Source organism: Onychostruthus taczanowskii, unplaced genomic scaffold (assembly GCF_017590055.1).
Source record: "Onychostruthus taczanowskii isolate IOZ18803 unplaced genomic scaffold, ASM1759005v1 scaffold79, whole genome shotgun sequence".
NCBI lineage: Eukaryota > Metazoa > Chordata > Aves > Passeriformes > Passeridae > Onychostruthus > Onychostruthus taczanowskii.
Window position 1 is genome coordinate 3,233,767 of NW_024505782.1, and position 14,367 is coordinate 3,248,133.

The following is a 14,367-nucleotide window of genomic DNA, read 5'->3' on the forward strand; positions in this document are numbered from 1 at the left end:
GACAAACTGAATACCCGCACTATGTAGTTACTTTTAAATATAATTTTAATATCAGCAGCACTCCACAGTGCAGTGCAGTACCACCCTCAGCAATCCGCTGATAAAAAAGCTCTGAGTAATTAAACACAAACCCATGGTAGCAGTGCATGGAGAATCTTAGAATATTCTGAGCTGGAAGGGACCCACAAGGATCATTGAGTCCAACTCTTCAGTGAATGTCCCATACAGGGATCAGAGAAAGCAAGGATTTCAAAGTCAGGGCAATCTACAACACAGGACATCCCACACTAAGAGAACCCTGGATCTTACTAGGAAACATCTATTACTTCTATTTTTAACTTCCAGCAGCTGCTTGTGATAGATTTACACAAATCTGACAATTTTCATGCTTTGCTGGAATGTGATACAAATTACCCAACATGATGAAGTTGTATTTTACTGAGCTCTTAAGTGCACTACATTGAATATTCCCAGCTCATTCTTTCACAAAAAATAGTCTTCAGTATTTAAAACAATTGGCTGTCTCTGTTCAGAATAGGATTAGGAAAAAGCCTGCATGGAAATGGAATTAATTCTCACATTAAGGAAGGAGTCATTAGAGCATCTGGTGAGGTTTAAATTATGACTGTCTATTCAGTTGTATTGCTAAGCAGATTTTAAGTGTTTCAGAGCTACTTAATTTAGAAACCTATACCCTGAAATACTTCATGTAATATGAAGTACTATTTTGTTTTTCCTTCACAGAAAACGCTTTCTGATTAAGATGCTTGTACTCTGATGGTGAAGCAGAATAGGAGCATAAATATATATATTCTGCTTTGGCATCATGGAACAAAACTGGATCCATCACTGCTGGCGAAGTTTAGTAATTGTGGATAACAGACTTCCCAAGGTAGAAAAAGGAAAAACCATATTTGACTCAAATACCAGCCCCTTAAGAAATACATGTATTTGTACTGCTTTTCTTAGTAACTGAAACTTCATAGCAAATCTAGTGTATTTTGAGAGAAAATCAGGTTAAAATACTTCTTCAATCATGATTAAACCTGCCAAGGAACCCAGGGCTGTAAAGTTTCTGAGAAGAAAATGCAGTAAAGTCTAACAGGAGACAGGCTGCTCCTGGAACTGGCTCTTTCTTCCAGCCTGCCTATGTCCTAGTCCCACTGGACACTTTACAACAGATTTTAATACATTTTTAAAGTCGTGTCTTTTGATTTACAAGCAATCATGATCACAGTGACAAATTAAATTCCAGTCTTGGTGGTCATTTTTGCCTATTGTCCAGATGTACAGTTTTCTAACTCCAGAATAAGATCTTCTTTCCCTAATACTCCTCTTGTTTTTGCTGGTTCTGTTTCAAATCTAAAGTCACCTCCTTCATTACAATTTCCACTTATAATAATATTGAGTGCCTGGCTACAATAAGACAGAAGCTTAAAAGCAACAGCATGGAGTGTCTTTGGACTATTTAAGAATATCATAGTACACATAATACAGATCTCATTGCCTTTGTTTTGCTTCTTCAGCTGATGAGTATGACCATTTTCTCTACCAACCCTTCATTACTTCCAGGCAGAACAACACAGCTCCAACCCTGCCAGCACCCAATGGCTGGGACAGCCAGCATCCTTCTCTCTGCTGTCCTACCAGACTATCACATTTACATTTCTCCAAATGCACTGAGATCTCAGAATAATTTATAGAATTACAGAATAGAACTACAGAACCATTTAGGTTGGAAAAGCTCTTGAAGACCATTGAGTCCAACCATTCCCCCAGCACTGCCCAAGGCCACCACTGACCCATGTCCCCAGGCGCCTCATGGCTTTTAAAGATCTCCAGGGATGGGGACTACAACAGCTGGATTCGATGATCTTCCACTCTGACAGAATCTCCTTTCCCTATTTTCTGCCATTCACCTCTTTGCCTTCTTTCTGCACTTGTCAGTGTCAAGCAGCAGAACAAGTCTGTCTGCCTCCAGTAAGAATATCACAGCTAAAAATCAAGCAGCACTGTTAAAGTTATATTGTAACTATGCAGGTCAAGAGACATTAGGAATAAGGCTCCCAAATATTAGAGGATCCTGATAAAAAGCTGCATGAAATGAGAGTAAGAGAAATTCGTAGGTCTTCAGACTAGCAAGTAACTGCTTCCTGCTCCTAATATACCCAAAAGAACACATCTCACTTTGGGCTGCAGAAACAGCCATAGAACAAAACAGAACAAAATCAGAACCCAGGCTCTGAAGTGGCAAATGAAGTATCACAGTAAGAACCAGACCAAGTTTTTGAGAGTCAGAGAATTGTATCTCACACCACACCAGGATCTCTGATTTCAGAACATTTCAAAGGCTTGGAAAACTCAGACTTGAAGTCTATGATTTGAGAAATGAGCACAGCAAATATTTCAGACAATGTCTGTGGCAAGTAAGGGGAAAATAGCTCCATTTCTAACTCTGAACCCTCTTTACTTCTGCCAAGGGTATGAAAAGAGGGCAAGTGTAAGGCAGGTGAAAGGCACCAACACAATGCATTCATTGGTAACCTGTCCTACTGTTACCACCAACCATTTTCAAAGGAGAAGTGTCTTGGAGAGAATTAAATCCTTAACAAGCTGTATGTCATGTTAACCCAGTCCTTGACAAAGTGTACAGGTACACAATTATTATTTTTGGCAGGCAGTCTGTACCTGACAAGCCCTGTAACAATTTATTCCAGATCACATTAAAAAGGACCTTCCTAGTTTCCCTTGGAGCGTGGAGCAGGGCTGGCTGCCAAGATGAGAAGGATGCCTGGCGCAGGGTTACCTGCCTTTACAATGTGCTCTGCAGCACAGAAACACAATAGGAAGGACCAACTTCAATATCTGCTTCTTCAAAGTTCTGGCCTTGTTTTACAACCACAGCAGATACTGACTATTGACTACTGTACAGGATAATAAACTTAATCATTTTGAAAGCATAGATTTAGGCTTTATTGCCCACATTTGAGGGTATTGTCACAAAATGATCATTTAATTATGTCTGATTTTAAAAATAGACCTTTTGCCACATATGCAGGAAGAAATGTAGAGAATCCTTTCTGTGTAGCACTTGAGAACCACCACTCAGTGCATTTTTATAATAACTGAACACATGACTGAATTTGTAATTCAAACAAACACCTGAAAACCTTCTGGTTTGAAGGCAGGTATTGAGCTGTTCTGTTAAGAGGATCACAAGGCAGAAGTTTCCCAGACAGGGAAACTAGTATTTTTACTGTCCATTCAGAGCAAGTTCAACTATAGAGCAAGTAAGATTTATTCTGGGATTATTTAGTTACCCAGTTATCATTTCTGCTGTTTAGTTCATTGGTATCTACTAAGGCATATAAAATTAATGTTTCTGTACTACTAAGGCATACAAAATTGAAGCTTCTCTACTCTAGAGTTTCAGGAGAGATGATTTTCCAGCAGAGTCTTCATATTTACCTGATGATCCTCTGAGCAGCATACTGATGAAGCGAGCGGAACTGTGCAGACATATTTGCTAAGGCTGCCAGACAATTTGTGTGAAGGTATTTGTCCTGTCAGAAAGAAGCGGAAAGATAAAAAAAACCACATCAAACTGATCATTGGATACATCCTGACACCTCTGGCAGGAATAATTCAAAAGAGTAATATTTGTTGCTTTTAAAGCACAGGCAGAAATATAAAGCATATATACTCGGTGATTTTCCAACATGTTTTCTTAAAATCTAAGGCTTATAAAAAAGTGACTCCATACTAATTTCAGAGTGTATACATACATATATGTATAGATATGTTTGTCTTTCAATGTTCATTTACAGTTGCACCACAGCTGTAACATATACACAAAGACATTTTCCTCCTCTCTACCTTTCTCTCTCTCCCTTTTGTAGTGTTTATCCTAAAACTTCCAACTTCATAACTCATCTTCCTCTTGACTCTTTCACACCACACCACATATCCCTCAACTATAACCACACCTTACTTCAGAGCACTGGTCCCCATTTCAGCATCCCTGAAACCATTTGGCCAGGTAAGCACTTATCTGATGGCCCTTTCAAAGTCAAGGGTTCTCACAGAATGAAACTTGTCACTTATCCAATCCAAAGGGAATTAATTTCCCTATTCAAGTCTAAAATATTCATTTACATAACATAACAGATTCTAAGTACTACAAATATATGCCAAATTTGTTCTCAATCCTTCAAATTCTTGTTATCATAAAAGTAACATCCTCAATTTTTGCAGTTTAAAATATATTTAACGTTTTGGCTACTGTTTGTAATGTAAAAACTTCCGTGCCTTTAATTGTTGAAAATATTCAGAAGTGCGTTACATTATGTTTTTGTTTGCAAAAAAGGTAAAAACCTATTGTGCATTGAAAAATCAATGTACAAAATCAAATTAGGCTATAAAGCTCTGAAGTTAAAGCAGTTTTCCTTTCCGAGAGCTCAAAGAGGTCTTCTGGCCCAGTTCCTGTCATACTTCCTAAAAAACTAACAATAAATAGACCTGAAATTCCCTCTTTTAAGTCATTCAGAGATATAAATAGCTTATAAGGAATCACTTCTTCTCATGGAACTAAGGAACTCTTTCTTCTCAAATGAAGATAAGCCTGGTGCCTGAAGAAAGGTCTTTAGAGAACCATATTCAATGAGCTAGAAGACAACACAGAAATTGTGTTACAAGTTCACAAACACTTAGTTAAAACAGCTGATCTATTTTCTTCCTTCCTGCAAAACCAGATGCCAACTGGTTGCAATAGAATTAATAAAATCCCACCCCTTGTTTGAAATTGAATTCAAGCTGCTGAGGTTAGGAATTCACAAGTGCTCAACACAACTCTTACCCTTGTCCGTGTCATGTTGTACTGGATGGTTCTTATCACAACCAGTATCAGAAGACTTCCAAGTGAGATCTCTGTTAGGACACGCTCAGCATACCAAGTAATGTTTTTCAGTATCTGCAAAAAGAAAAAATTAAAAGAAAAAGGCTTTTCAGCACCTAGGTTTGAATAAGAACATAGGAAGCTGTCTGGAGTCTCACATTCCTTAAGACATGAAAATTAGTTTCCAGTCTCAAACGTTACTTAATTTTTGTACTCCAAAGCATAATTAGAACAAAATTAACCAAAAAAAAAAAGTCAGACCTCTGCAGCATTATCACCTAGTAGATCTCATCAACTTTAAGTCATACAGAAACACAGCAAGTGTAGAAAAATGATTACATTTGTCACTTTGCTAATTTCTATGCCCTGTGCCACCACACTTATATACTCATCTTTACCCTTGACACTTGATAAAGTCTCCATTTACACCCAAGACACCTGAATAATTCTGCCAATGCCTTGCCATTTTCCCTCATGGCTGGCTGGGCAAGAGGCAGCACACAGGAGCTCTGACTGATGGGCAAGAGCACACACACTGAAGGTCGGGGGGCAGATCAACAGTGTGTTGGCTTCACACTGAAGATTTTCCCTTGAAAAGTATGAAGTCTCTTCACCTAATACTAAGAGAAAGTCATCAGCTAGATTAAGAGCTTCGTGTCTTTCACTGCCCTCCACTATCAGGGTGGATGAAGTTAATCACCATTCCCAAGTCTATTGCAGAAGGAGAATCAATCCACTCTTTCCTTGTAGCCAGCCAACCTACATGGAGGAAACACATGTACCCAACACCCTGCCTTAAAGGACTGGTAAAAATGACTCAACAGGAACTGTCCTAAAAACATGGAATAGATCCTCTATAAATTCAGGGTTATTCTCAGTCAAAACATAAATATGTTTAACAAGGACTACTGCACACAAAGCTATTGCCCTGTGTAACTTCAGAGAGAGAAGAGAGACTGCAGGAGAGCTGGAGAGGGACTGGAGGGACAGGACACAGGGAATGGCTGCCACTGCCACAGGGCAGGCACAGATTTTGGGATCTTGGGCAGGAATTGCTGGCTGGCAGGGTGGGCAGGCCCTGGCCCAGGGTGCCCAGAGCAGCTGTGGCTGCCCCTGGATCCCTGGCAGTGTCCAAGGCCAGGCTGGACGGGGCTTGGAGCAGCCTGGGACAGTGGAAGGTGTCCCTGCCCATGGCAGGGGGTGGAACCCTGACATGAACTTTAAGGTCTCTTCCAACCCAAAGCATTCTGTGAGTCTGTACCTCTGGAAGTTCTTTCATAGTACAGGAGACATCTGAAATAGCATCCATATTATGACTCATGTTTATTGGTAAGCTTAAAGTTTGAGATATAAAAATAATTTATTATATATGAAAAGACAAAATAAAAATTCAGATCCTTGAAATAAATTTAAAAACAACTTTTTTAAAGCATCTCCATTGTCACATGCTGCATTGTCAGATCACTGGTTCTTTGTCAGCACCTTCCTATTTCCCACAAGGAAGCTAAAATTAAGCCAGTGACTGTAACCTATAGATGGCGAAAACACTATTTTATGGCAGTGGTGACAAAACATCCCCAGGTACAGGCTGAGGTGTAGTAAACACCTTTTGCTAAAAGGATCAAAAAAATCAGAATAAGGGGAAGATGGAAAGACTTGAGAGGTATTTAAGGGAAGAATGGTCAAGGCTGAGGAACAAATAGGAAACATGAAATCACTACAAGAAAGGTTTCCACAAATAGCAGGCAATGAGTGGATGTGGAAACCAATATAATTTCTGGTTATAACAAGTCACTAATACTATTTTAAGACAAAGTGATGATGGTATAAATGAAAACAAGTCATCCAAGGAGTTTTAGTAAACAAGGACAACTAGTTGGGATGAACAACATAGATGATTAGCAGGAAATGCCTGAAAGACAAAGCAAAATCCACACATATTTTCACAAAAAAAGGCAACTGAAAATTTTAAAAGCTGGTAGTGTAAGTAATTAATGAATCACATGTATGAACTTCACTGCAAGAAGATACTCTGGTAGTGGAGAACTTGATCATCCCAAGGCTGCTAAGTATAAACATATGGTAAGATACAGCAAGTTCATGGGTTACTTCACAAATGCTAAATGCTAGTGTAAGTGCAGACATTCATCCTGGTTGCCTTAATTATAATTTCTTAATAACAGCTTATTTATGACGATATGAATATACCTGTTCTCAAGAGAAGATTTTATATAAAGAAATAAATTAACCACTTTGACAAATATCTTAAGCAAATATCTCAAGCTCAAATATATGAAACCTTCCAGAAGAAAAACATATTGTTATATGAAGAATACAGTATATGACCATTAGATAATGGTTACTCTCAGTAATACATAAATATATCAGGGATAAGTTGTGATTGCACATTTAATTTCCTGACTTTTAAATGCTTATTGAAAATGTAACAAACCTTTTAAAAAATACAGCAATGAAAATAGGTAGTAAAAAATATTATTTGTTTTGACATGACACACAATGTAAATTGAAACCAATAGTACATAAAGGGATGTATTTCCTGATAATTATTGAAGAAATAATTTCACTCTATTTGCTCTGAAATGATACCCAAGAATTTGAGTTTAGTTTCTTTTCCCCCTCTTAGACAAAATACACTTATTCTGGCCAAATAACCATCAACTTAACTGATTAAATTTCTAGTAAGTTAGTTTTTGTAGTCTCTGATTTATGAGTGAAATAACAAACCAACCTCCTCCCACAAATAAAACAATCCCCATGTTTCCTCCCACCTCTTTGGTGCTATTTTGTGGGGCACATCCCTGCACTTCACCAACCAAAGTGGAAGTTCATGATTCACTCCATGCTGGAACTGAGAGGAGATTCCATCATGTGCTCTCTCCCACAGGGTGTCCCAGTGAGACAGGAGGAATGAGACTGGGACAAGTTAAGTAGTCTCAAGTTGTACCTTGAGCGCTCCAACATCTCCAGACACATCTTTCTCATCCACCATGGATCTCTGTTGTATATAGAAGCCATCATCCTTCATGTTTTCCTTCCTTGTAGCTTATCCCCACCTCCTCGCCCTTCCAGAGCCCATTCCTTCTCAGCTCTTTCTTTTACCTGCTTCCACTCCCCCCACCCACAACTTGTCATCACAGAACTGTGGAATCGTTTGTGTTAGAAGGGACTCTACAGCTCAACCCACCTTCCACTATCCCAGGCTGCTCCAAGCCCCATCCAGCCTGGCCTTGGGCACTGCCAGGGATCCAGGGGCAGCCACAGCTGCTCTGGGCACCCTGTGCCAGGGCCTGCCCACCCTCACAGGGAAGAATTTCTTCCCAATATCCCACCTAATCCTGCCTTCTGTCAGGGTGAAGTTACTCTCCTTTGCCCTACCTGCCCATCTGAGTCTCTCATCAAAAAGAAGCCTGACTTCACTTTCAGCTTTTTGTCATGCTGTTCCCGTCCTGCCTCTTTATTTATCTCCCTTCTCAGCATCCCAAAATCTTACCTACTTCTTGTTTAACTCTTGTCCCTCTCCTCTACTGCACCATCCCATGTTCCATGCACAGCCAGTCCCAGCCTGTTTCAAATTTCTGCCAACTGCTGTCACATCAGGGCTCCCATTCTTAGACATTTTCCTCAACATGTGGAGGTGGCACTTGGAGACTAGAGTCACTGGTGGCCTTAGCAGTGCTGGGGGAATGCTTGGACTCAACGGCCTTGCAGGGCTTTTCCAAGCCAAAGGGTTCTGTGTGTTTTCAAGCCCTGCCAAGCAGCAGCAGAAACATCCCTGGGAGCACAGTCCTGTCCCACGGGAGCTGGGAGCTGCACTTGTACAAGCTGCAGCTCATCCCTGCCTATCTCAGCTGATAACATGATCCCTGGGCATGGGAGGATGCACACAGCCCAGATGGCTCTGGGAGCAGCAAAATGAGAATATTCAGTTTCCACAGACGTCAGGCCACCTCCGGCTACGTCTCTGCTGTGCAGATGGAAACAGACTGCTCCCTGTGCCCGGAGACTGATAATTTGGTCACATTTAGTCATATTATCAGCGGCAGAGCCCTGGCACAAAGGCCACCTGACAAATTTCAGATTCCTAATGCAAAGCATGAAGTTACCAGGGTTCACTAAGTAACACATTGACAGCTGAAAGCATGGACAAATACATGTCTCAGCCCAGAAACCTTCAGTGAAACCTTCCCTGAAACTCTGAAAACAGCAACCTGGGAAAAAAGACAGTTACTGAGATAACTATTCCTTCAAATAGTACGCTACTCTTAAAAATATATATACAAATTCACAGTTATAAAGTTACATAGTAGAACCTGTTACCTCTCCTCTACACTGGGGAAAGCAACCTGAGCTGAAATAGCTATTTCAAAAACAACAGCAGCAACCACCACCATCCATTCTGGGTTTCAGAGGCATGAAGCATGAAAATATCTTAAATTTCAAAATCATTTACCTGGAACCAGTGCCCCCACTGACCAATCTCATTGGTTTGCAGTTAACATTAAAGAGATAAAAAAAGGAAAAGCTTAGTCCCTGGTCTTGCAAGAATAATTTTAAAATAAATTAAAATGATTAATTATTCTTTTGAATACCAGGCTCTTGGACAGTTCCAATTGAGGGAGCACAAACTGCAAAGATGCAAAGAGCAGGAGCTCAGTTCTACATACACCAAGCAGTGAGATTCTCAGTTTCCCACAACTTTACTCATGAGATATTTTTTAACACACTAAAAATAAACACAGCTAAATCGTGATTTAGAGTGTATCACCATTTACTACAGCATAATGTGCTACAGTAGCATAATAAGGTTACTGCTACATCAAATACCTTATGATGTTATTTTGATGTCTCATGTAATTTTATTTAGAATTTAATAAATCAGGGACAAAAGATCACCAATACTTGTCCTTCTGGGGAATTCCTACATTCACTTGTTTACTCTGCTATTATAATTATTGTTATTATTAGTGAAAGAAATTTAATTCTGTGTGGTTACAGTGACCCAACTGCATCAAACCAACTGCAGGGACAGGACCTATGATTTGAATCATATTTTCCAGGCAGTTAAGACCACATTCATTTTAAATAAAAAATGCTTCAGCATCCTACAGAAGTCAAAAAGAGTTTCTGTGGTTTCCTGAGCTCCTTACCAGTTGGTATAATCACCAGATTTAAAAAACTTTGCTCACTAAAATTAATCCTAAAAATCAATAAATAAATGTGGGTTAAATGCCACAAAGGAAAATAGCCCATAAATTAACTGTACAGTCATGGTTCTTAGAAGAACAGTACACAGGATACACAGCAGAGAGAAAAACAGGTTGATCTAAAATACAGCACATCGTTTTTTCACCTTTTACCCAGGTAATGGAGGGAATAAAAAAATTCTGCTGTAACTGCTAAAACCTGGTGTGTACTTGCATGCATGAGGTTTATGAAACTGATGCTAGATGCTTAAATTTTACAAAAAGGCCTGCCTACACAGATTTTCTGACTCCCATCATTTTGCAGACCTATAATACCCTCTTAGGCTTTAGGAGATGTGGAGTCAATACTTAAGCAAGTATGAGACTAATTTCATACTAAACACTAAAGTTTTTGAACAGTATGAATGAACTTGCTCATTCATACCTGAAAACATCAATTTAATTAATTCAAAGACATGGGTGAGGGAAATGCATTTATAAGTATGACTTTGAAACTTTTTTTCCCCTTACAACTATTTCCCTCCTTGGGATCAGTAGGAATGTGTAGGAGAAGCTCACACAGACAGGCCTGCAGCACCTCACAGCCACCTCTCATTATCCACCTAAGAACTAAATCCAGCAAAACTCTGAACACACAGCACTATCAACAAATGGAACCCAGCACTACGGAGCAGGAAAACAACCACAGAGGAAAAGAAGCAGTTACTGAACATCTGAAGTAAAATAAAAAAAAACTGTGAAGAAAATGGCAGAAGCAAAGGCATAACTGAAGAAAAGATCAGTGCAGGGTAAAAGGAACAAGGTGGGGTTTGTGTTTTGATTAAGATACAACTAGTAAACCAATATCCACACTGCAAGCGAACACTACAACTCTGTTGGCAGGGTTAGCTGAAAGGCAGGATAAACCGGACAAGAAAACTTGATTTATGTTTTCATTCCACAGCTGGATCCTCATTAAGGAATGTTAGGGAAATCTTCCACTTTTACTCATCGAGGAATTTATTGAAAGACTTATTGAATTTATTTATTGTGCAAAGCCTCTAAAATGAACGAAGAGTGATAGGGGAAGAGATTGAGGCAAGAATGACACCTTGCTGAATTCCAACTCTCAACAAGCCCAGTTTATGAGAGAGGATAAATGACTCAGTGACACAGAACCTAAAAATACACATCACACATGTACACCTCTGGTGCACATGTACAGGTTCAAGGCACACAGAGTTGAAGGCAGGAAAAAGCTTCAAGAAAATATTTCAGTCATCTGCATGGTTACTATAGGTGCTCCTAAAAGCTGCTTTCAAAGAGATATTCCCAGGAAACTGCATTTAAATAATCTCTTCCTGCTTTCTACACACAGAGCTATACTAAGTAATATGAAATTTCAGAGAAAAAATACTGTAAGTCTGGAAATTCACCTGGGAGAGAGTTCTGTTTAGGAACCTTGAAACTTGCTTTCAGCATTTTGCATTTCAATAATTTCAAAAAGATAATAATTCACAAAGACAATAATTTCCCCAAAACAGAATTTCTGTGTCCAAGTCAAGAAATTAAATTAAATCAGTGCAAATATCTCATGCAGTATCATAGCTTTAGAAGCTGGGAAACTAGGACATAATTGTCCAAAGTATTCTCCTGCACAGATGGTCAAGGTCCATCAAAGCTAGTAAAAATTTGGATCCTGTTATATGGACATAAAATAGAAATTAATCTAACAGAGAGACAGAAAAAGAAGTGCCAAGTAAGGAAGTAACATTTAGTATGGAAAATACAACTCCAGCTAAAGGCTGCATCACACTAGTTAAGCAAAGTTTTTCTAGAGAAATAAAAAATAAAAAAGGTTTCCTGTTTTTTTTCCTCTTTTCTAGGCCCTCCACTTCCATGGCAAACATTCAGCACCTTTGAGGCAGCTTGCCCAGCTATTACTAGGCTAATTTGTAACAGGGAACACCAAAAAAGACAGAAAAAGAGATATTTGCAACAGTTTCTCTACAGGAGGGAGTGTGTTTGTTCATTTCACTTGGGAAAAGTTTTGAAAGCAGTCTTCAGGTTCCTTCTTCTTACAAAAGAAAGATATATTTGCCATCAAATTTGGCTGAGCTCATACAACCTCTGCTGAGGGAACAGCTTTGCCGATGTATCTTCTTAGAAGTAAATATTTAGATTACTTTTAGAGCCGAAGGATTATTTACCAAAACAGCAACTCACCACTTCGTGAATGGATCGGTTGAAGCCATCATCCTCTGTGAGGATCAGCAAAATGATAAGGGCCATGTAAACATGGTGTGAATTCCTTTCTTCAACGTGATACAGAATTTCAAGAATCGGCAGAACCTTTAGGGAAGGAAAAATGGGTGCATCAGTTTAGTCTTCAAATACCTCAGACACTAAACAGAGGAGGCTCTAAAGGTCCCATGTGTTGCCCTGCCCTTGACAATTCATACCAATTCCTCCCTCTTGAAACAACTCCCCCGAGCAGTGGCATATAGGGTCCAAACACCTTCCATCTGCTTCATTTTCTCACACAAGACAGTCTAAACAAGTGTTTTCTTGTGGTCCGAAATGGAATTTCAATCCCTAAGAAATGAGATTCCCAGCCACAGCAGTTACCATAACCTCCAAACGCTTCAGTCCTCCTCTCTATGCTACAGGGAGAAGAGAATTGTTAAACAAGATTTTCACCAGTCCAAGAAGGAAAACAGTTGTGTCTACCCATCTGTGCTACCACAAGCCTGCTCTGAAAAGCCTTTCCTCCTCAAACCTAGCCAAAGCACATCAAAGCTGAGGTGAACAGAGGCATTTTGAGACATGAAAGTTAAATCCCATTTTGGTGTGTGAAGATAATACCAGAAAAAAATCCCCAGTTTGGGTTTGGTTAAGACTAGAAGAGGCCTGTTTTTCCAATTTTAGATAGTATGCAGCCAAAGAGAACTGACTGATCATTATGATTAGAGTTCAGCCCAAGGTCTTGCAACATTTCCACCAGGATGAACAGCTTAAGCCAAAGCCTTGCAATAATAATGAAAATGAGATTTCATTGCAACAGCAAGCATACCTGAATGCTAGTCTAAAGTTAATCCAGATGCAAACATTGTCTCTCTACCAAATGAAAATTAGCTTTCTACTGGCTCAGTACAACGTGGCTTCCCTGGGCTGCAGAAATAGGCCGAAATCACAAAAAAGCCCTGGAAAAAGGAACTGGAGAAAGCCCTCAGTTCCAAGAAGCTTCTAGACACCTAAAAATTTGCTGTTTTTCAAAACAGGCCAAAGGCAGCTGGATGAATCATGTGAAACCTATTCTGGTGAGCAGCCAGGACACCAAGTGCTTCACAAGCCTCTGAAGTTACCAAAATGTTCTCTTACAGTCAACCATCCTCGAAACTGTTGGGACATACTAAACCAGTTTTTATTAGAATGAAATGAGATTGATCTGAATGCTGCAGGCCACAAAACCTTTCGACACATGCTTTGGTCAGGGTCAAGACAAGATGACAACAGAAGCAGAGGGAGAATATACTTACAGTAATATTTTTATTAACAGTAAATCAATATTAAAATATTTTTTAAAATTACACGTTGCAAACATCCTTCCCTTGCCATTTCAAAGGATCCTTCAGAACCCTCTCTCTCCAATGGAAACTAGAGTACTATCTTTGTGTTTCCTGAGTAACAGTCTTGAGTAAAGACCAGGTTTTCTCTAGAACTTCTAGTCAGCATATAGACAAAAAAAAAAATTGTCCTCTTCATTGGATAGGGAGAAAGAGAGACAAACACCACTGCATTGGTCCACCATTCCAATTGTTTCCATCTCCAACACTTGCATGTAGCTTTGCACTGTAAAAGCTCTGTCATTTCCAAGTCCAAGAGTTATTACAATAAGCTGGATAGAGCTGGAAGCAACATAGCAACACAAAACTAATGAGGAATTGCATTTACAACTTTGCAGGGAGAACAACAAAAGCCTTGCTGAAGGTAACCATTGGAACAACTTCTTAGTTTTCTAGACAGATCCCAGATGGAAGCACAGGATGGTTTGGGTTGGAAGGGACCTTTAAAGATAATTGTGACTCAATCTGGTTGTGTCAAACCATACAAACCACTCTGGCAAAACATACTCCTTCAGAACAGCCCAAAATTTCTCCTCTGTCTACACATATTAATACTAATTGTGACTGAAAAAGTCCATTCATGTTCTCAAGTGCTCCAAGTCCTGCAAGTGTGTGGCTACAAACTACATTTAAAAGTACATGA

General features: G+C 39.4%; 1 protein-coding gene across 3 annotated transcripts in view; it reads right to left on the reverse strand.

Annotated features, from left to right (window-relative positions):
* The window catches only part of DYM (dymeclin), a 210,226-nt gene that overhangs the window by 110,043 nt on the left and 85,816 nt on the right, over positions 1 to 14,367 (reverse strand). For all 3 annotated transcript variants that reach the window (XM_041423558.1, XM_041423557.1, XM_041423559.1), the window contains exons 11-13: positions 12,325 to 12,450; positions 4,856 to 4,969; positions 3,469 to 3,563 (exon numbers count right to left, since the gene is read on the reverse strand). In XM_041423558.1, the coding sequence (XP_041279492.1) occupies positions 3,469 to 3,563; positions 4,856 to 4,969; positions 12,325 to 12,450 (335 nt within the window). The remainder of the gene's footprint in view (positions 1 to 3,468; positions 3,564 to 4,855; positions 4,970 to 12,324; positions 12,451 to 14,367) is intronic.